Below are 23675 nucleotides of genomic sequence, written 5' to 3'. Positions count from 1 at the left end.
TCAAGTCATGGGAATACTCTGAAATACCTGACAGCTCTGTACCAGGAACTTCATACTGTGTCTAACCCTGTGCTGTCCCTGTCCCTGGGAGTGTTTGAAGGGGGTCAGTGTAGAGGAAGTTTTACTTTCATACAGTCATACAGCACAGAAACAGCCATTTCAGTCCAACTTGTCCATGTTGACCACATTTCCTAAACAGATCTAGTCCCACTTGCCTATGTTTGGCCAATATCCCTCTAAACCCTTCTTATCCATGTACCCATCCAGATGCCTTTTAAATGCTGTAATTATACCAGCCTCCACCACTTCCCCTGGCAGCTCATTCCACCTGTGCCCTGTAGTTTTGGGCTCACCTATCTTAGGAAAAAAAGACCTTGGCTATTCACTCTTTTCATGCCCCACATGATTTTATAAACTTCTATAAGGTCACCCCACAGTCACCGACACTCCAGGGAAATAAAGCCCCGGCCTATTCAGCCGTCTCCGATAGCTCAAACTCTCCAGTCCCAGCAACTTCCTTGTAAATCTTTTCTGAACGCTTGCAAGTTTAACAACATCCTTTCTAGAGCAGGGTGACCAGAATTGAACGCAATATTCCAAAAATGGCCTCACCAATGTCCTATACATCTGCAACATAACCTCCCAACTCCTATACCTAATGCACTGATCACTGAAAGCAAGCATGCCAAACGCCTTCTTCACCACCCAGTCTACCTGTGACTCCACTTTCAAGGAACTATGCACCTGCACCACTCAGTCTCTGTTTGGCAACACTGCCCAGGCCCCTACCATTATCTGTGTAAGTCCTACCCTGGTTTGAAGAGAATAGGGAGCTTTAGTATTGTTCTAAAAGAGTGCTGGGAACTTCAATTTCAGTTTAATAGTGTAGACTGAACTTTACTGTGTATCTAACCCCATGCTGTCCCTGTCCTGGGAATGTTTGATGGCCGGCGGGGGGGGAACAGTGTAGAGTGAGCTTTATTCTGTGTCTAACCCTGTGCTGTCCCTGTCCTGGGAGTGTGATATTAGGAACGCTGCCACTTAGCTAGCACTGGCACTATCCAATAGCTGCTCCTATACACAGGCAGCTATTGGAAGGAAGCAATGGGGTGTGGGGGAGAGGAAAGTGCGTTGGTGAAACAGAGAGGTTAAGGAGGTGAAATAATAAACAGTCAAACATTAATCCAACCTGATGATGTCGAGGAGAATGTTATAACGTTGGATCTCCTGCAAAAGTACCACATTCAAGGGAGAAGGGTCTTCTTGCAACATCGTCTGGGTCCCCTCATAGTCAAGGTCCTCAGGGGTCCGCTGGAGCACGTCAGCTGATAGCTCGAGTACCTATGGTATCAACAGAGTGTGAGGTTACTGCAGGACTGCATACATACAATGTGAAGACAGAGAGAGACCACAGGAGGGAATCTGGCCTCTGTGACTGTCACCAGAGGATGGGGGCTTTCTGTGCCTGCTGTGTGTCAGTCCCTCAGTGAGGGGCTGATCAGCCACACCCCACCTCCCAGCAGTGTTAAATTTAAGATGAGCTGGTGTTTGCAACGGAAGGACAATACACTTGCACGGCCTGGCACTGGCTCTAGCTGATAAGTGGCTCAAGAGTAGATCCACTGCCTGAGGATGTGGGGCTGAACCAGCTGACTACAAGAGGAACCTGTATTTCTGTAGAGCTTTTCACATCTATACAGTTTATCCTCCAAGTATAGTCACCGTGGTAATGCAGGCAACTGGGCAGCCAACTTGCACACAGCAAGATCCCATACACAGCATCGTGACGATGACCATGTATTCTGTTCTCATTTTTGATTGAGGGATAAGTTTTGGCTGCACAATGTAAGATCACATGAAATAGCAACAGGAGTGGACCATTCAGCCCGTCGAGCTGCTCCACCATTCAGTACAAACATTGCTGATCTCAACTCAGAGTCCACGTTGCTTCAACTTCACTTTCCTGCCACTTCCTAGACCCTGGGAGACCAAAGCGCTATCTCAACGTGAGATACATTCATGAAAGAGCATCCAGATCCCTCTGAGGGAGACAATTCCAAAGGTTCACCACCTTCTGAATGAAGACGTTCCTCCTCCACTCAGTTCTACACATTGGCCCCTTATCCTCAGCCCCTATACTCCGGGATTTACAGCTGAGGGGAGAACAATCGCACAGTGCTGACCGACCCTGTCAAATCTCTTCACAATCTGCCATACCTCAATGAGGTCACCTGTTATTCTTCTCAATTTCACAGAATGTAGTCCCAATTTACTCAGCCTATCATGACAGAGCCACCCTTTCATCCCAAGGACCAGCCTAGTGAACTTTGGCTCTGCCCTCTCCAATCAATCCTTCAATCAGGAGACCAAAACCGCACACACTATTCAAAGTGTGGTCTCCAGCAAAACCCTGAATCATTGCAGCAAGGGTTTAGACTCCTCCTCTGGGTCTCTCACTGCCTTCTGCTCCCCCTCTCCATGGCTCCCTCTCATTGCCACTCTCTCCAGCCCCCTCTCCCTGCCCCCATCTCCCTGCTCCCCTACCCCTCTCTCACTGCCCCCCCTTCCTCTCTCACTGTCCACCCTCGCTCCCTACCTACCCACCTCTCCTCCTCTCCTTGCCCCCATCTCCTTCTCCCCTCTTTCTGCCCAACATTCCCCTCCTCCCCCTCTCCCCGCCCCCCCCCCCCCTCCCCCCCTCTCTCCCCCTCCCTCTCTCACTAACCACTCTGTGTCTCTAACTTTCCCCTCTCACTACCCCCCTATCCATCTCTCATTGCCACCCTCTCCCTCTCACTTACCCACTCTCCCTTTCTCATTGCCGCCCTCTCCCTGCCCCGCATCCGTCTCACTGACTCACTCTCCTTCTCTCTTTGCTGCCATCTCCCTGCCCCTCTCACTGCCCCCTCTCCCTCTCTCCCTCTCTCACTGACCCACTCTCCCTGCCCTGGTCTCTCACCCACCTTCTTGCAGCTTGCATTCCTTCCAAGCAGTTTTTTTTGTCAGAAAATTTAGATTCTTGACTGTTTGTCAAAGTCTTCAACGTAAGTTACAAGTACCTGTGGTCCCAGCACTGGTCCTTGCAGCACTCCACTGCTCACTGTCACATATACAAACAGAATACATCTTTGCGTAGTACAGGGGCAGAAGCAGGCCATCAGGCCCTTCAGCCTGCTCTGCAGTACAATATCCTCACAGCTGCCCTGCTGCTGTAGTTATAACTGAGCTTCCTGTTTGCTAAGCTCTCTCTATCCCTATTCTTGTCCAGCAGTGATGCGATATTTTAATCGTTGGGAACGAGAGGCCTTGCGGGATTTGGGGGAGTGGGGCTGGTGATGGTCAGCACAGTCCGTTGGGTTTAGTGAATCATGCAGTTTGCTGGAATATGGGAATCACAGGAACTAGGCTTTCCTCTGGTCCAGTGGGCGGTTTTACCTTTTCCTCTCTGGACATGCCTTTGCCTACAGCAGTGGTGACCTGTGGCTGGAGAGACAGCAGTGTCTCGAAGAGTCTGCGGGCCTCGATGATCTCACTGGCCACATCAGCGTTGGGATGTTGCCCAAAGGCCTCTGGATGCTCCATGGTAGGCAGCATGTTTATATACTCTCGGTAGGATTCCAGGTCTCCATCTTTCGGGATGTAGTAGTTATCCAGAATTGAAAGCCTGAATAGAAGGCAAAAAATTGTGCTTTAAAGACTTCCTGTACAGTAAAAAATAGTATGTGGGTTAGAGTTGGAGAAAAAACACTTTTTTTTGCAAGATGAAAACATTTTTAATCATTTAAGTCTGTCACACATCATAAACATGAATCCCTTGCACCTCAGTGTGGAAAGGCATTCCAAACACGACAGAAGTCATAAAGTTATCACAGTCTGCTCTGTCATTAGAGAGAAACATCTGGTGGTGGTATAACATGAGAGTTGCACACACACAGGAGAGGGGAGAGGTTGAGGAGGAGAGTCCTTCAGGGTAAACCCAGCCAGTGCAGGAATTGACTGTTGGTGTCACTCTGTATCTCAAAACCAGATGTCCAGCCAACGGAGCTAACCCAACATCCATCAGGTAGCAAAGAAAATAATGAACAAAAACAAAGTTACTGGAAAAGCTCAGCAGGTCTGGCAGCATCTGTGAAGGAGAAAACAGAGTTAATGTTTCGGGTCTGGTGACCCTTCCTCACATTTCCTTCACAGATGCTGCCAGACCTGCTGAGCTTTACCAGCAACTTTGTTTTCGTTCCTGATTTACAGCATCCGCAGTTCTCTCGGTTTTTATTTAGTGAAGAAAATAATATTAGGAATACAGACTTTACAGGCTGCAATGAGTTGGATATTGTAGAAGGTTAGGGTATCCAGTACAGCAATCAGTTGGAAAGTTAGGATTCTCAATGACAATGAAAAACTTACCCCACAAAACTAGACACAGACCCCAACCCTGTCACTGTGTTGGGGGTGAGGGGGGGATCACAGACACAGACCGTCATCCTGTCACTGTGTGGGGGGGGGAAATCACAGACCCCCGCCCCGTCACCGTGTTGGGGGGAGTCACAGACACAGACCCCCGCCCCGTCACCGTGTGGGGGGGAGCCAGAGACACAGACCCCCACCCCGTCACCGCGTCGGGGGGATCACAGACACAGAGCCCCGTCCTGTCACCGTGTTGGGGGGGATCACAGACACAGACCCCCATCCTGTCACCGTGTGTGGGGGATCACAGACACAGAGCCCCACCCCGTCTCCTTGTGACGGTTAAATCACAGAGGCCTGTTCTGTAAAATATGGTGTTTCCGTACTCCTGAAAGTCGACTTTGAACAAAACCCTTTGAGGAAGATTTCCAAGTAAAGCAACCCGAGAGATGGGACTAATTTTGTTCCTGTGTCAGAGACTCTTAGAAGCCGGGAAATATATTTTTTATTTCCTGTGAATGGACCAATAGGAACGTGCCCTGACTGCTCTCAAGACCTTGGCCTTGACAAGCATTTATCTGTCTGACATGCATTTGTTTAGATCTTAAGGGGCAGCGCAATCATTTCACCAAGTGAAACACAAATTACTTGTAGTAAGGGGTGGTCACTGCTTTGTCACAGAAGTAATCGTTGATATATGTGCTCAACAGCCGGCGATCCCAGTCATCAGTCACATGGCCTCCATAATTCACCCCCGCTATCAGATACTTGAGGGCATCCCAGGGTGTAACATCATATTCATCCAGGTATATGCTCAGGAGGTTTTCTGACACCTGCAATGAGAGATTGGTATTTAAAACTAGAATTATGTGTGTTACTAATCCAACAGCCTTGCTCCATCTATCTAAGCTTTGTAACATTGGATTCATCAAACACAGGCGACCAGGGCTGGGCAAATGAAAACTTGCTGGGGACAATGTAGAGAGAGTTTTATTCTGCATGTAACCCATGCTGTCACTGCCCTGGGAGTTTTAGATGGGAGACAGCATCAAGGATGTAGTGATTGTAACACGATCAGCGAGGTGGCCTTCATAGAATATAAGCTCCTTGATTGGGGACTGTGAATCTGGTCCAATCAGGGAGCCCTGGCTGACAGATATAAACAGGAGTGTCTGTGGTTCTGATCACTCTGGGAGCTGGCTCTGAGCTAGCTGGGTCAATGTCGTGTTCTATGCACATGTAAATAAAAGGTGAGTTGGTGACAGGAAACTGATCTTCATGCAGTTATCGCAAACGGCACTTTTGTTTGATGGGAATGGTGTCGAGGAAAGCTTACTTTCAATTTAAAAAAGTCGATGGAATTTTACTTTTTATCTAATCCTGTGCTGTCCCTGTCCCTAGGAGTATTTGACGGGGGACAGTGTAGAGGGAGCTTTACTCTGTATCTAATCCGTGCTGTCCCTGTCCTGGGAGTATTTGATGGGTAGGTTTTGCAGCCTACACCTGAACTTGAGCACAAATACGTTTTCTAAAAAAAAATGGAATATACAATAGAGACAAGTAACACAGGTGACAAAGTGATTTCTGCAGCCCAAGTGATGTGAGCCTGTCAAACAGCCTTCATTCTACGTAAACATACCAACCTCAAAGTCTGAGTCGTTGAAACCATAAACAATGTTCCAGCCAAGCTGCTGGAATTTCTTGCGTTCCAGGAGGATACTGTGGAAGAAACACAAGGCGAACAGCAGCTTCTTGTACTTCCTGGGTTTGGAGCAACGTTTGAATTGTTGATCGGTCAAAAGGTTGTACAAACGCTTCATGTTTGCTTTGATGCCCTTTAGGTGCATGGAGGGGGGGTGGGGGGGGGGGGGGGCGGGGGGGCGCGGTTGGTGGCAGGTGATGGTGAACGAGGTGGCAGAGAAAAGAGAGATCGTTGTGAGCCAAGTGAACAGAGACTCCAGCAAGGTATTTTGAGAGCGCTACCTTTTTGTATGTGCAAATTGAAGCGCAGTATTTAAATAGTCCCAAATCCTGGTGACCAACTGGAAACTCCCCGGCTGCAAAAAGTAATGGGAGGGTGTGAGTGAAGGTTATTAATCAGTTTTACACCCATGTTACATGCACAGTAGGAACGGTTGGGGGTGCATATTCATGACCCTAATGGCATTCCCCTTCCGAGGATGGACTTTAGGATAAGGAATCCGTGAGAGAGATGGTGAGTTAGTGGTAGTGTTTTGGACAAATAATCCATACAGGCAGGTGAATGTGCTGCTTCTTCCTCACTAGTAACAATCCCCATGTCTTTTGCACTGGGCCTCTATACCCTGCATCCTCTTGTTCCTCCTCTGCCTCTGTCCAAACTGTAAAAGAGAACCTACTTTCCAACACCTTTCAAACTGGAAGAAGTCATGTTGGTCCCGAAACATTGACTCTGTTTCTCCCTGTACAGATGCTGCTAGATCGGCTGCGTTTCTCCAGCATTGTGTGCTCGTTGCACATTTCCAGCATTCATAGAATTTTTGCCTTTATTAATATTCTGGAGACATGGGTTCACATCCTGAAATGTGAATTCAAGGAAAATAATATCTGGAATAAAAAGCTGCCTAATGATGACCATAAAGGGAGAGGCACAATAGGCTTGGAGACAACAAGGTGCAGGGCTGGATGAACACAGCAGGTTAAGCAGCATCATAGGAGCAGAAAGGCTGACGTTTCGGGCCGAGACCCTTCATCAGAAAAGGGGGAGGGGAAGGGGGTTCTGAAATAAATAGGGAGAGAGTGGGAGGCGGATAGAAGATGGATAGAGGAGAGGATAGGTGGAGAGGAAACAAACAGGTCGAAGAGGCGGGGATGGGGCCAGTAAAGGTGAGTGTAGGTGGGAAGTTAGGATGGGATAGGTCAGTCCAGGGAGGACGGACAGGTCAAGGGGGCTGGATGAGGTTAGTCGGTAGGAGATGGGGGTGCGGCTTGAGGTGGGAGGAAGAACAGGTTAGGGAGGCGGGGACGAGCTGGACTGGTTTTGGGATGCGGTAGGGGGAGGGGAGATTTTGAAGCTTGTGAAATCCACATTGATACCATTGGGCTGCAGGGTTCCCAAGCGGAATATGAGTTGCTGTTCCTGCAACCTTCGGGTGGCATCGTTGTGGCACTGCAGGAGGCCCAGGATGGACATGTCGTCTGAGGAATGGGAAGGGGGAGTTGAAATGGTTTGCGACTGGGAGGTGCAGTTGTTTATTGCAAACCGAGCGTAGGTGTTCTGCAAAGCGGTCCCCGAGCCTCCGCTTGGTTTCCCCAATGTAGAGGAGGCCACACCGGGTACAGCGGATGCAGTATACCACATTGGCAGATGTGCAGGTGAACATCTGCTTGATGTGGAAAGTCTTCTTGGGGCCTGGGATGGGGGTGAGGGAGAAGGTATGGGGGCAGGTGTAGCATTTCCTGCGGTTGCAGGGAAAAGTGCCGGGTGTGGTGGGGCTGGAGGGGAGTGTGGAGCGGACAAGGGAGTCATCGAGAGAGTGGTCCCTCCAGAAAGCAGATAAGGGTGGGGAGGGAAAGATGTCTTTGGTGGTGGGGAGTTGGCAGATGGCGGAAGTGTCAGAGGATGATGCGTTGGATCCGGAGGTTGGTGGGGTGGTACGTGAGGACGAGGGGGATTCTTTTTTGGTTCTTATTGCGTGGATGGGGTGTGAGGGATGAGTTGCGGGAGATGTGGGAGACACGGTTGAGGGCGTTCTCGACCACTGAGGGGGGGAAGTTACGGTCCTTGAAAAACGAGGACAACTGAGATGTACGGGAGTGGAATGCCTCATCCTGGGAGCAGATGCGGCGGAGGCGAAGGAATTGGGAATAGGGGATAGCATTTTTGCAGGAAGGTGGGTGGGAGGAGGAGTATTCTAGGTAGCTGTGGGAGTCGGTGGGCTTGAAATGAATATCGGTTTCTAGGTGGTTGTCCGAGATGGAGACAGAGAGGTCCAGGAAGGGGAGAGAGGTATTAGAAATGGTCCAGGTAAACTTGAGGTTGGGGTGGAAGGTGTTGGTGAAGTGGATGAACTGTTCGAGCTCCTCGTGGGAGCACGAGGCGGCGCCGATACAGTCATCAATGTAACGGAGGAAGAGGTGGGATTTAGGGCCGGTGTACATACGGAAGAGGGATTGTTCTACGTAACCTACAAAGAGGCAGGCGTAGCTTGGGCCCATGCGAGTACCCATGGCCACCCCCTTTGTCTGTAGGAAGTGGGAGGAATTGAAAGAGAAGTTGTTGAGGGTGAGGACGAGTTCGGCTAAGCGGATGAGGGTGTCAGTGGAGGGGGACTGGTCGGGCCTGCGGGACAGGAAGAAGCAGAGGACCTTTAGGCCATCTGTATGGGAAATGCAGGTGTAGAGGGACTGGACGTCCATGGTAAAGATGAGGTGTTGGGGACCGGGGAATTGGAAGTTTTGGAGGAGGTGGAGGGTGTGGGTGGTGTCACGGACATAGGTAGGGAGTTCCTGGACCAAGGGGGAGAAAATGGAGTCCAGATAGTTGGAGATCAGTTCGGTGGGGCAGGAGCAGGCGGAGACAACGGGTCAACCAGGGCATTCAGGATTGTGGATTTTGGGAAGGAGATAGAAGCGGGCAGTGCGGGGTTGGGGAACGATGAGGTTGGAGGTCACCCGAGGTGATGAGGTTGTGGATGGTTTGGGAGATGATGGTTTGGTGCTCAGGGGTGGGGTCATGATCAAGGGGGCGGTAGGAGGAGGTCTCGGAGAGTTGGCGTCTGGCCTTGGCGATGTAGAGATCAGTGCGCCATACTACAACTGCGCCTCCCTTGTCCGCGGGTTTAATGGTGAGGTTGGGATTGGAGTTTGGTGCTCAGGGGTGGGCTTGGGTTGTTTTCTTTGGAGCAGAGAAGTTTGTGGGGTGTACCTGAAAGAAGTATATAAGATTATGAGGGAAATGGACAGGGTGGATGGAAATCAGCTGAGTTGAAGGGTCAATAACAAAGGGGCATAATTTTAAATTGAAAGCCCGGGGCTTTAGAGGGTAGTTGATGACAGATGTTTTCGCCCAGAGAGTGGTTGGGGTCTGGAATGCACTGTCTGGGAGGGGAATTGAGGTGGGAAAGCTCATAACCTTTAAAAAGTTCTTGGATAGCACTTGAAGGGTCATTCTAGTGCTGCAAAGTGGGACTACTGTAGATTTAGGGTAGTTTTGGTGGTTCAGCCTCGATGGGCCATAATGGTATGATTTGATGATTCACAGTGGATTGGCGTCAAACCCATTCTGGCTCGTTAATGCCCTTTTCAGGGAAGGAAGTCTGCCATCCTTACTTGGTCTGTCCTATATGTGACTCCAGACCCACAGCAATGTGGTTGTCTCTGAACTGCCCTCTGAAGTGGTCGAGCAAAGCCGCTCAGTTCAAGGGGGCAATTAGGGATGGGGATCAAATGCTAATCTTTCCAGGGATGCCCACATCCCACAGAAGAATAAAAAAAAGGAGTGAAAGGAACTCCTGAAAGCCGGAAGATGAGCCCTCTGAGGGTTACCTTTGGTGGCTCTGTTGTCATCTTGATGCTGGTCTGCAGGATGGAGACAGGAAAGTCAGGGTGAGGGCTGGAGCTTATCCAAAGTCGGAAATCGGGATGTGGATCCTGGACTTGCAGCTGCTCTATCAGCTTATCTAACTGGGGCATCCATGAGAGCGACAGGTGACAGTTTGCAAGGAACACCCAGTTACCTGTCAGTCACACAAAGAGAAAACAGATCACCTTGTACTTTTTCACTACTGTCTCTCACTTCCCCAGGGTATGAGAGGCTTGTTTAGTTCACAAATAATATCATCCATCATTCTACCAATGCTTGGAATGAATGCCCATGAAAGCTAACGAAAGCAAGGACATAGAACTGTTTCAGAAACGTTGGATGTTATGACAGGGGAAAGACAGCAACCCAAGGTTTGTCTGATCAATGGGTACGGCTGGTTAGTTATTGCTTGTTGGAGACAGAGTCCTACAAGCACACCTGAATGAAGTTGTGGGAAAAGGCTGGCTCCTTACAATGGTGAAAGGCAAACTCGCGAGTGGTGTGAAAAAATTCATCCAGATACAGAGGGTCAGCGCAATGGAATGGATGCAAGGAAGGGTAACGGAGGGGAAACAGCCTTCAAGAAGAAGCTCAGATAATTTGATGGAGGGACTGAACCCTAACCCTAACCCTATCTCAGGGTGGATGAACTAAAACAGTCAAGAGTAAACAGAATGCTTCCACTTGCAAGCAACTCCAGAACCGGGGCTGTAAATAATTTGAGAGAGATGACTTTTTAGCAAGAGACTGCTGAGAGTGTGGAACTGATGACTATGGACTGGGTGGATGGTTGAGACAGGGGGCTGGTTGAGGCAAACAAAAAATAGATCTGCTTAAGGGGAAGCTGGATAAACACAGGATAAACACCAGTATAGATGAGATGGGCTTAGTGGCCTCTTTCTATGTCACAAGACAACAGTGTTCCTCCTTTCATCACATCCCGGGGCGGGACTAGGTTTACCTACTAGCTTCACATACCTTCTGTTACGCCTTCTGTAATCATACGGGTGGCGATGGGGGATTGACCCTGACCCAGCGAAAGAGCGAGGAACCGACTTGCCATACCAGAGTATTCAGCAAGCTGGAGCAGAGAGTTAGTGGGATCCACCCCAGGGGAGAGCACAAATATCAGTGGCGTCCTGGAGTTGGAGTCATCAATGACCTGCGAGGAGGGAAAGGATTAATTTAGTATTCCTGAAGGCTGGCCACTTGCTGGAATTCTGATTTGGGTGCCCTGTTTCTTACTGACCGATCTCATGTCCAGCACAGGAGGCTCCACAAACTTGGAGCCAAGATTGTTGACGATGAATGAGGTCACACAGAATGCGATGCGGTCCTGCCTTAAGGATCGTACAATCAGCATGCGCTGGAGCTCATTGCAGGTATTATCCCACTCAACTACAGAAAGCAAGACAGTGTGAATTAGACACACGAGCAAGTTGTTGTGGCAGCTACAGCAACTCTCCCCTTTCCAGTCGATAATTCGAGGTGGGGCAGATTACAGGCGTGTGATGGAGGTTGAGACTTGGAGTGATGACAGTCAACGTAAAATGTTTCTGAGCAGGTTTTAGCGAGATATAGGGTATCTCATGAGGGAGATTCACCAAAGGAAGAATATAGTCAGATTAATGAAATAATTAGCGTGCGTACAACAAAGAAACAGCCTGGAAATACAAGGCAGGGTTAACTTGTGAAGAAACAGTTTGAGTTAGACTGAGATGATAGACAAGGATGAGAGGGCACTGCTCTCAATTTCCGTGCCTGGCTGGTAGCTGCTGCAGGTTGGGAAACTGCGAGTGAGCGGACGAGAAATGAAATTTAGTATGATCAGGGCAGGAGCTGGCTCACATTAGGAGGAGGGATAAGGAAGTCTCTCATTCCTTGCAGATCACAAAGTAAATGGGCTGGTGAAGCAATGAGATCTGGGTATACAGACTGGAAAGTAGCTTCACAAAGCAGAATGCCTTTAAGAGGCATTTAGATAATCAAAGGAAGCAAAAAGGATATGGCATTAGGGTAAGATGAAGAGGGGTCGGAGCAGGTTTGAGAAAGATATGAAGGTATAAACACCAGTATGGACCAGTTGGGTTGACTGGCCTGTTTCTGAGCTTTTAATTCCATTTGATGCTCCCAATACATGCATGATCACTGGAAAGTTGAATCCATAGTCTCCTGATGCTCATAGCTGTACAATGTTGGGGCACTTCCAAGGAAACTCACCTGGCAGCATAGCTGTTTCTGGCTCAGCACTGGTATACCAGGCATGCCAGTCTTTGGGATACTGCTCGAAGGAGTTCATAATACCATGAAAGTTTGTTAATTTATCAAGCTCTGTGATGTTGTCCCAGTTGGCATCAGCAAGCCAGGAAGGACAAGGATTGTCCATCTGCTCCTCTTTATCCAGCACCTGTAGGAGGCAGGAAACAAAATGTTCACATTTTACAGTTAAAACTTGGGAACTTTTCAATTACCAACTTACTACAATCTAAAGTCCAAATCTATCTTCATTGCTGATTCCACATCTGAAGATGGCCCTCCTAGTACCACAGCCATTGTCCTGGACAAGACACAAAGGAGCCAGCAAGCTATCCCACCTGAGGCTCTAATTTCCCTCTCTAACCCTGTTCTGCACTAATCATATTCACACCTCGCTTCTATGCTCACTGATCTGTACTGGCCCTGGTAAAAGACGACATCCTTGTTTTCAGATCCCTTCATGGCTTTCACCTTCGCCACCTTTCCTCCTATCTCTGTGACCTCCTCCAAATCCATAACCTTACCAGGTCTCTGCAATTCCACCAATTCTGGTCTTTTGCAAATGGCCAGTTTTAATCACTTCACTATCGAGTGCTGTGGAATTCCCTTCCTAATCCTGTCCACCTTCATCTCTCCCCGTTTACTGTGTTCCTTAATACCTAATTTAACTCCAAAGCATCCACATCCTTCTGGTAGTGTGGTGACCAGAACTGGAATATTGCATACAGTCCTGGTCACCACACTACTAGAAGGATATTGATGCTTTGGAGAGGGTACAGAAAAGGTTTACCAGGATGTTGCCTGATATGGGGGATTTTAGCCATGAAGAAAGGTTGGATAGACTGGATTTGTTTTCACTGGAATGCAGGAGGTTGAGAGGCGACCTGACAGAAGTTTATACGATTGTGAATGGCATGGATAGAGTGGAAAGTATGAGGCTTTTTCCCAGGGGGGAGGGGTCAATTACAAGGGGACACAGGTTTAAGGTGTGTAGGGGAGAAGTTTAGAAGAGATGTGCAAGGCAAGTTTTTCCACACATAGGATGATGAGTGCCTGGAATGAGCTGCCAGAGGAGGTGGTGGAAGCAGACACAACAACAGCATTCAAGAAGCACCTGGACAAACACATGAATTGGAAGGGAATAGAGGGATACGGATCCTATAAGTGAAGACAATTTTATAATGGAAGGGTAAATTGTGTCAGTGCAGGCTTGGAGGGCTGAAGGGCCTGTTCTTGTACTGTATTGTTCTTATTCTTTTGTTCTTAATGACCAAGCTTCTGTTACCTGTCTTAATATCTCCTCACGTGGCTCATTGTTCAATTCTGTGGGAAGCCTGTGAAAAATCATGGGAATGTTTATTGCATTAAAGCTGCTATATAATTGTTGATGCTAGTGACCTCCATGTATCAATATGTTGGGAAGTCAATCTTCCTTCTGAAGTTCCCACTGTTATTCCTCCTGAGCTTTGATTCTTCTGTCCTATGTGCAATTCCTTCTTGTTACATTCTCCCTGCATTAAAATCTAAACTCATTATCCCAACTCCCAATACTGAAGTAGAATTTCACAACTCCTACCTTCAATCTGGTTTTTCTTTATAGAACTCAAATTAGCCACTCCTCCTTTATTTATCCCATTTTTGGACTTACCATGAAACAAATATTTCTCTCTTCCACATTTTTTGTTTGGAACACACCACACAACCACTGGCACAATCACTGCATCCTGGGTGGGACATGACACATAACCACAGATACACTCACTGCATCCCCTCTGGGACATGCCACACAGTCAAAGATAATGGATTCCCTTCCCATCCGGTATACCTTCACCATAGCACATGCCCCTCCTCTCACACCCACTGGCCGACACTCACCACACCCCCACGCAGGAAGAAATTGTACTCATCCATGTTGAGTTTCCCGGCCACCTCTAGGATCTTGATGCACACTTGAAAACTGAAAAGCAGCTTGTGTCGCTCAAAGAGCCCTCGGCACGTGTACCTAGGATTAATGGAGAATTAAAATCACCCGACTACTCCCTGCACAGCGTGGCAAATTCTAACTCCTCATTCTGCACTAGATCTAATCCTCAAAACAGGGACAACCTAGGACTGATAGATTTTGGTTAGGTTAGGAGATAATCGGTTATGGGACGAAGACAAAAGGAAGGAATTGAAATATAAATCAGTGTGGAGCTGGAAGAACACAGCAGGCCAGGCAGCATCAAAGGACAGGGAAAGTTGACGTTTTGGGTTGGGATCCTGGTCAGCTTTCCTGTTCCTCTGATGCTGCCTGGCCTGCTGTGTTCCTCCAGCTCCATTCTGTGTTATCTCTGACTCCAGCATCGGCAGTTCTTACTATCTCGGAGATATAAATCAGCCTTGACTTCATTTGTGTCCTTAATGAGCCTCGTTCCAGCTGGTGGTCGTTTTCCTGGGTAATCACAAGGCACTACAATGGAACCAGATTTCAGCGCATCCCCAGCATACAAAAATGAACAAATGCCCCACAGCCTGGTTGGGCCGTCCAGTACCAGGTTTTCAGGTGGCGAGTAAACAAATTTGTCAGGCAATATCTTTCATCCAGTCAATGGAGTTGGTTTCAGTGAGAATGGCGGTGGTCATGTGAAGTCCACCCTATTCTCCCAGTCTGACCCTGAGCCCTCATTAAACTGGCCGCTTACCTGTAGACAGCATAGGTGTGGTATTCGTTGAGATTGATGATGCGCTCCTGCAGTTTGGGGCTGCGTTTGCTCTTCTCTATGCTCAGGTTGAAGAGGTCTATGTAGGCATCCAGTGCAAATTGGTACATGGGGTCGATTTTTCCCATGTCGTTCAACACGAAGAAAAGGATGGAAGCTCGCTCAGCACATGAGCGGTAACCCTGAGTTTAAAGAGACATATACAGATGATATTTAAAGGCTCTTCAGGGTGACCTTCCCCAGTAACCCTCTGCTATTTGCGATCTTCCCTCTCAGCCTCATCTGGAGGAACTGGCCCTTGCTGTGGAAAGATTTCACAGCATTCCCACATTCCCCTCTCGTACCTCATCCCAAATAGGCCACTAGGCACAGTTAACTCTGTTTCTCTGTGCACCGCTGTGCCAGGCCTGCTGAGCGTTTTACCTTTTACCATTGGCATAGTCTACACATGAGAGACTTGGACTGTGCCACATCAACCATTTTTACTTGAGCTGCCTTCAGAAGCTGCTGAAGATCGGATGGCAGGTCAAAATTCCAGACACTCAGGGGTTCACTCGAGCTAGCACACTAAGCACCCACACCATACTTGGACAGTCACAACTGTATTATGATGGTCGCATAGCCAGAAAGCCTAACAACTCAAAGTAAATCTTTACAGAAAGTGAGAGCCTGCAGCATTCCATCACAACAGTTAAAGGAAATGCTACGACACTGTGAAAACATCACTTAGGAATTTACAAATTGACTTTGGGTCTAGGGAGAATCTCAACTGGGATCACTACCTCTGATGCAACCCAAATTATAAAAAGACAGTGTGGCCTCTTTGAAAAGCAAGTGCATAGCAGACAGAGAGACATGACAAGTGGAATTCCTGATCCAATAATTCACCAAACTGCCCTGTCCTGTCCTATTTACAGCAGTACCTTCCAGACACAAACTGGCCTTACTGGTCACGCAGATACCCAGCAAAGCTCAAGCACCCAGACACTGGAGATGATAACCATCCCCTCGAAGTTAAGCAAGAAACCATGGAGTAAATTATTGAGCACGATAGTTCCTGTCCTAATAATACAACATATCATGCAAAAAGCTAAGGGAGACCTTTCTGAAACTCTCATCCATCCCCATGTTACCTCCAGACTTGACTATTCTGGAGGAGGGTCAGAGCGAGAGAGAAAGGGGGAGAGAGAGAGAGGAAGGAACAGGGTACTTTCAGATCTCGCATATCTTTCAGATCACCGTGTCTGTGTTGATATTTATCTTTCAGCCAAAGCTTCTTCAAGCCCCTCTTTACACCCCCTTTCAGAATATCCTTTTATTCCTTCCCCCTTGGTGTGTTTATCCGGCTTCCCCCCTTCAGTGTATCAACACCATTCACCCTGGCCACTCCCTGTGGGTAAGGTGGTTTCTCCTGAACTCCCACTTGGATTTATTAGCGGTTGTCATAGAATCATAGAATCCCTACAGTGTGGAAACAGGCCCTTCGGCCCAACAAGTCCACACCGAACCTCAGAGCATCCCACCCAGACCCATCCCCCTATAACCCACCTAATCTACACCTCCCTAAACACTACGGGCAATTTAACACGGCCAATCCATCCTAACCTGCACATCTTCGGACTGTGGGAGGAAACCGGAGCACCTGGAGGAAACCCACGCAGACACGGGGAGAATGTGCAAACTCCACACAGACAGTCACCCGAGGCTGGAATCGAACCCGAGTCCCTGGCGCTGTGAGGCAGCAGTGCTAACCACTGTGCCACCGTGCCACCCTAAAGGATGGTCTTGTATGGATGGGCCTTCAAGTTGAACAGGCTGTCGGCAGTCTGTGTCCACCAGCAGCTGGATTAAGACCATTCTGTACTCATTTCATGTGGAACACTTATGTAAACTATCTTAATGGTCTAAACCAGGCTCTTTGAAATAAGAAGTTTGGATTAGACTAAGAAAGGGCAAGGTTAAATGTGCTCTTTCAGATGTTAATTGGCTTGGATTTGGTTGATGTCTGTGCACTAACCTCTCGAGCAGAGTCAATTTTCACCTCCGTTGTTTCACTGCTGTCTATCTGCTCTGCAACCTCTGTGGCAGTCACCTTTGAAGTCTGCAGGGTGTTGACAAGTTGCACATCATCGAGGAGTGAGCCTGTTGCCTCGTTCAAGAGTCTGGAGAAAACAGGAAAGGAGGGCCTCAGCGTGAAATTCAGCACTTCACAGCTCGAGGTTCAGGATTATGAGAGGTTGGGCATCTTCCCTTCCTCCTATCCTTCTGAAGGTTACTTTTAGACCAGTTTCCTACTGAGCAGCCTGCTAGCCTGGTCAGGGCATCACCCATGAACTGGTTCCTCCTTCAAACAGCAGAGTTAGCCCAATGGACTGATCGCACATCTCCGTCCAGTGACCAGCATCCTCTGGGGCAACCGAGTCTTCAGGGTCAAACTCAACCTCTTACCTTAGAATTTCATCCTCCAGTTCTTTCAGTTTCTTCTTGCCAGCTGCAATGTTCATCACCAACGAATCTTTCTGCTCCTCCAGTTCAGGCCGTTCTTTCCTCACCACATTGCCCAGTAACTGCGCCTCAAGGCCCTACAGCAGGGTTAAGCCAGAAAGAGTACAAGAATAAACACAGATCCAGAGAAAGCCGTCAACCCTGTCCTTCCACAGGCACTGGGCCATACCTCACCATTCATTTAATCCCCACTGGTGTTTTCCAAATGAATATGCCCAGTGTCCACGACACGTTAAACCAAGCCCATGAAGATCAGGCTTCCCAGGTTGGGGGACTTGTGCTCTTGTTTCTGATGGACTGCATCCCCTAGATCTGTGGAGTTTGCAAAGTTATAGAATCATGAAGTCATACAGCACGGAAACAGACCCTTCGGTCCAACTAGTCCATGCCGACCATTATCCCAAACTAAACTAGTCCCACCTGCCTGATCCTGGTCCGTATCCCTCCAAACCTTTCCTATTCATGTAATTATTCAAATGTCTTTTAAGCGTAACTATAACCACATTCACCACTTCCTCAGGAAGTTCATTCCACATGCAAACCACCCTCTGTGCAAAAAGTTTGCCTCTTATGTCTTTTTTAAATCTCTCTCCTCTCACCTTAAATATTGTACCCCTTGGACTTGAAATCCCCCATCCCAGGGAAAAGATACCTACCATTATTGTGGGTGTTTCTGTACTGTTGCCCAATTGGTGGGAAAATGGCAAGTCAGAACATGGTCAGTTGGAACCCACAACAACAAGAGAACAATGCTAATTAATGTGAATTTAGACCACCCGCAGCATCTGTGAAGGTCTGCTCAATTAGATTCCAGGCTGCCCACTCTGGAGTGTGTGTAACTGCATATGTGTATGTGTATGTTGTTACAAAGCTGTGTAGAGTAATCTTGAATTGGAAGGCAGGAAACTAGAATTTGTTTGCACCGTCTATCCATAAAAGGTACCATGGCACTTCTAGCTAACAGTCTTCATAGAAGACTTCACACAGAAAACATCCCTGACAACCAGATCAGCAGAAGAAAGGCATTTATGACTTGAGAACAGCAGATGACAGGCATGTAGTCTTTGAGAGACTGTGTTTTAATTTATTTCCTTATTGCTTGGGTTTATGTAAGTATGACTTGTGTTTATCAGAACAACATACCTGTAGAATTTAGTTCAGTTAGGGAATAGTTAGTATTTAAGCGGGAATTGTTTGGTTTGTTAGTAATTCTGTTAATTTGTTCACTGTTAGGGTTAAATAAATAAATTGTTACTTATAAAGTGAATATCAGGATTTTCTTTCATTTAACCTCCCTTCTTCATAACAGATTAACAGATTAGGTGAGGCAAAGCGAGCTTCTCTGTGTGTTTTGGGATTAATTATTTAGAAAGGGACCTCTACTCCCACTGTAATGGATTGGGGGCTTGTATTTTGATTTTAATTATCAGAGGGGTTCGACCTCCCCTTCCTAACAGTTTGGTAGCTCAAGTCCGGGATCTGGCCAGCTCATGTATGGGATCTGAATGGATTTGGGCAGATTTAAACAGACTTGGGGTTTAGTGTCCTGGATCTTTAAATTAAATTTAGGTGAGAAAAATTTAATTTCGGTTACTTGTGATTGGTTAAATTAAAAGTGAGGGAAATGGCTCTCAACATTGCTAAAGAGGTTCTGGGATTTGAAGATGCTTCCCAAATTTGCCAAGAAAGTTTAGAAAAACAGAGTAAGGATATACTTTTAGAATTAGCAAACAGGCTAGAATCGGGTTTAACTAGGGACAAGAGAAAAGCTGAAACTGTAAAGGAGTCAGTCAAGCATTTAGGTATACCAGAGAAACAGGAAAGTGCAGCTAGAAAAAATTAAATTGCAAATAAGACAACTGGAGTTAGAGAATGAAACAGTTTGAATTACTGTTATAAGCTGAGAAAAAGCAAAAAGAAAGAATGCTCGCATTGGAAAAGATTAAGTTGCAGCTAGAAGCAAAAAGGCTTCAAATGGCAGAAGGAAATGTACAAGATAGAAGCGAGGATGAGCAAACTCATCACAGCCAACAGCCTGGTAGGGATTTATATAAATATTTTAAAACATCACCAAAATTTGATGAAAAGGATGTAGAAGCCGTTTTCATTTCCTTTGAGAAATTGGCTAACCAGATGAACTGGCCAGAGACTGTGCGGGTAATGTTAACTCAGACCAAGTTGGTTGCAGCGCTGTCAGAGGAGGTGTCAGGAGAATATGAAGATGTCAAACTGGCTGTTTTGAGGGGTTACAAATTGGTACCAGAAGCATGTAGACAATGGTTCAGAAACATAAAGAAGGAACCAGGTCAGACTTATGTTGAGTTTGAAAGAATTAAACATAGCAACTTTGATAGATGGGTGAGAGCATTTAAGATAGAAAAAGACAGACGAGGCTCTTAGAGAGATTATTCTGCTGGGGGAGTTTAAAACCTCACTTACAGAAATGATAAGAACTCATGTTGAGGAACAGAAAGGTCAAACAGCAAGAAGAGCTGCAGAAATGATGGATGAATACATATTAGTGCATAAACCGAAGTTTAGCTTCTGACAGCAATTTCATTCTGTGAGGGATAGAAATTGGGGAAAAGGGAGATCCTTCAATGAAAAACACTGGGAGCAGTTTACTACAGGTGAAAAAATAAACCCAAGAGGGTGAAAACGAGATGAAAGGCCTGAGGTGTTTCACTGTAATGGCGTAGGACAGACAAAGTCACAAGGCTGGTGGTTTAAGAAAGGCACTGGGAGAAAGGATGTGGTGAAAGAGGGTAAAATAGTGGGATTAGTTGAGGTAGTGAAGGAAATCCCAAAAGAAGTTGAGGAGCTGCAGGAGAGTGCACAGCCTAGTCACAGGCTGGATAGTGAGATGGTGCCTGATCTCTACAAAGACTTCACCTGTGTGGGTAAGGTTTACTCAGGAAGAACAGGGGGAGAAGGTAAAGAAGTTAAAATATTGAGAGGTAACCAGTCTCTGATAGTAAGAGATGAAAGTATTTGCACTCCTTCTGAAATGTTACCCGAGAGAATGATAATCTGTGGAATAAATGGAGAGAGATTTAGCATTCCCCTGTGTAAGATCAGGTTGGAAAGTCCAATCAAGATTGGGGAAGTGACAGTGCGAGTGATTGAAAGAGTGTCTATTCCAGGAAGGCAGTTTGTTCTTGGAAAAGACCTAGGATCAAAGGTGGGAGTGATGCCTCTTGTAGTGAAGAAACTGAAGGAAAACCAGGCAACTGAGAAGTTAAAAGAAAAATACCCTGGAATTTTTCCGGACTGTGTGGTAACAAGATCCCACAGCCATAAGTTACAGCAAAAAGGAGAAAACAAAGAGACAGCGAGGTGAAGGAGTTGAGGTCCAGTTAGCTGACACCCAGTTTGATGAAATGGTACAGGAAAAGCCTGAATAGGTTGAGGATCAGGCAGAAGTGTTTAGTTCTGAAAGATTAATGGAGTTACAACGAAAAGATGAGACAATAAAAGGTTTATATCATAAAGCCTACTTGGAAAAGGGAATAAAAATGTATTCCTGAATGTTATTACCTTAAGGATAGAATCTTAAGGCGAAAATGGAGACTGCGGCAGATTAGTGCAGAGGAGAAATGGGTGGAAATGAACCAGACAGTGTTGCCAGTAGTATTGTGGTTAGCACACAAATTACCTGTAGGAGCTCATCCAGGATTAAGGAAGACGCAGGCTAAGATACAGAAGCATTTTTATTGGCCTGGATTACATAAAGATCTGGTTGAATGTTGCCGTGCATGTCACACATGTCAAATGGTAGGAAAGCCACCGGCAGTAATAAAACCAGCCCCTTTGATGCCAATTCCCGCAATTGAAGAACGTTTTACATGGGCTACGATTGATTGTGCAGGTCCCCTCCTTAAAACCAAAAGTGGGAACCAGTGTTTGCTAACCGTAATGGATGTGTCTACCTGGTTTCTGGAGGCAATTCCATTATGGAATGTCCAGGCAAAAAGGTTATGGAGGAATTGCTTGCTTTCTTTACCCATTACAGACCACCAGGGAGATTCAGTCAGACCAAGGGTCCAATTTTACTGCCAAATTATTTAAGGAGGTCGTGGATAGTTTAGGCATCAAACACTTTAAATCAAGTGCGTACCATCCTGAATCCCAGAGAGCATTGGAAAGGTGGCATCAGACCCTAAAGACCATGCTGACTTCTTATTGTCAGGATTACCCAAATGATTAGGACAAAAGGTGTCCCATTTGTATTGTCTGCCATTAGAAACGCCCCAAATGAATAGACGCAGTTTACTCCATTTCAGTTGATATTCGGACAAGAAGTAAGGGGGCCTTTTAAATTAATTAAGGAAAAGTTGATAGATCCGGTCAGAGATCTCACAGTTGAATTATGTATCTGTGGTGAGAGAAAGATTAAACAGAGTAGGTAAATTAGCTAGACAACATCTGAAGGTTGCGCAGCATCTAATGGAGCAAGAAGCAGATAAACTAAAACTCATAGTTTTACCCATAGGGATAAAGTATTAGTGCTGTTACCAGTGGTAGGAGATCCCTTCAAAGCAAGGTTTAGTGGTCCCTATCAGATTGAGAAGTTGAGCCAGGTAAGTTATCTGGTAAAGATGCCAGATAGGAAAAAAATTATTGGGTATGTCATATGAATATGCTGAAACCTTACTATGACAGGGACAAGGAACCAGAGAAACAGGTATTAGTCACTGCCCCTCAGAGTGAGGAATCAAATCCAAATTATTTGTGTTTTGATGTGCCTCAAAATAAATTAAATAATGAGAAAGTCCTTAGAGAATGGGATAGGATAGAGAGCTATCTGTCTCAGGAACAGAAAACTGAATTGAAAGGCTTGTTGCAGCAATATGAGGACATCTGTAGGAATAGAATGGGGAGAACTAATATTATAGTACATGAGGTTGAAGTTAGGGAATGCTGCACCGATAAAGCAACACCCCTACGGTTTAATCCTTTCAAAGCCGCATGTACAGAAGGAAGTGGAAACGATGCTCCAAGAAGATATCACTGAACTGAATCAAAGCGAGTGGAGTTCGCCGTTCATGTTGGTTCCCAAACCTGATGGTACTCAATGATTCTGCGTGGATTATCGGAAGGCCAACACCGTAACTAAACAGGACTCATACCCAATTCCAAGGCTGGAGGACTGTGTGGAAAAAGTTGGACAAAGTTAGACTTACTTTGTGGTTACTGGCAAGCACCTTTGTCGGAGAGAGCGAAAGAAGTTTCTGCATTGGTAACCCCAAATGGGCTGTATCAATTTAAAGTAATGCCCTTTGGAATGAAGAACGCATCAGCCACTTTTCAAAGACTTATGAACAGAGTTGTGGCAGGATTGACTAATTGTGCTGTCTATATAGATGAGTGATCTTTAGACATTCTTAGAAAAATCACGTGCATTTGGCAGAGCTCTTTGAAAGACTATGGGAGGCAAAATTGGCTATAAATTTAGCAAAAACTGAACTCGCAAAGGCAGAAGTGACGTTCTTGGACACAACATCGGACATGGAAGGATCACCCTGAGAAACATGAAGACGAAGACCATTGAGGAATTTACAAGACCATCCTTGAAGAAAGAGGTGCTTTGATTTTTGGGACTGAGTGGACTTTATCGGACGTTTGTACCAAACATTAGTAGCATGGTGGCATCACTGACAGATTTGCTAAAGAATATTACAAAATCTCGGTGGACACAACAATGCCAGGAGGTATTTGAGAGTTTAAAAGCGATGTTAACCACTGCACCAGTTTTAGCCACACCAAATTTCATGATATCCTTTAAAGTCGCTATCGATGCCAGCGATATAGGGGTTGAAGATGCACTGATGCAGGAAGATGATTGCAGAATTTAAAGGTCAGTTGGTTATTTTACAAAGAAACTCAATATCTACCAGAGAAAATACTCCACCATTGAAAAAGGGTTATTGAGTTTGGCACTGGTCTTACAACATTTTAATGTTTATGTTACAAACAATGTTTCAGAGGTGGTTATGTATACAAACCAAAACCCTCTCATCTTTCTGGAAAGGTTTAAGGACAAAAATATGAGACTATTTCATTGGAGTCTTAAGTTATAGGCTTTTAATTTACAGGTTGTACATGTTACAGGTCGTAAAAATGTTGTTGCAAATATGTTATCATGGGTGTAAAAGAAAATGTGTAAATAAGATAGAACCAGTATGGTCCAATGTTATAAATGTACGCCGAATTAGTATGAAAGGTGTAATTTAAGATTACTGACC

The 23675-nt window shown here is 46.3% G+C and overlaps 1 protein-coding gene across 1 annotated transcript in view; it reads right to left on the bottom strand.

Annotated features, from left to right (window-relative positions):
• dnah2 (dynein, axonemal, heavy chain 2) overlaps window positions 1-23675 on the bottom strand; it is a 180086-nt gene that overhangs the window by 6763 nt on the left and 149648 nt on the right. Inside the window, exons 68-79 of the mRNA XM_048620015.1 lie at window positions 17374-17507; window positions 16943-17087; window positions 14908-15107; window positions 14099-14225; window positions 12188-12374; window positions 11217-11365; window positions 10946-11129; window positions 9931-10121; window positions 6048-6239; window positions 5053-5237; window positions 3436-3664; window positions 1190-1341 (exon numbers count right to left, since the gene is read on the bottom strand). Of these exons, the coding sequence (XP_048475972.1) occupies window positions 1190-1341; window positions 3436-3664; window positions 5053-5237; window positions 6048-6239; window positions 9931-10121; window positions 10946-11129; window positions 11217-11365; window positions 12188-12374; window positions 14099-14225; window positions 14908-15107; window positions 16943-17087; window positions 17374-17507 (2075 nt within the window). The remainder of the gene's footprint in view (window positions 1-1189; window positions 1342-3435; window positions 3665-5052; window positions 5238-6047; window positions 6240-9930; window positions 10122-10945; window positions 11130-11216; window positions 11366-12187; window positions 12375-14098; window positions 14226-14907; window positions 15108-16942; window positions 17088-17373; window positions 17508-23675) is intronic.

This window comes from Rhincodon typus, chromosome 45 (assembly GCF_021869965.1).
Source record: "Rhincodon typus isolate 14 chromosome 45, sRhiTyp1.1, whole genome shotgun sequence".
In the NCBI taxonomy this organism is placed as follows: Eukaryota; Metazoa; Chordata; class Chondrichthyes; order Orectolobiformes; family Rhincodontidae; genus Rhincodon; species Rhincodon typus.
Note: the sequence above shows the minus strand (reverse complement) of the source record. Positions and strands in the feature narration are given on the sequence as shown.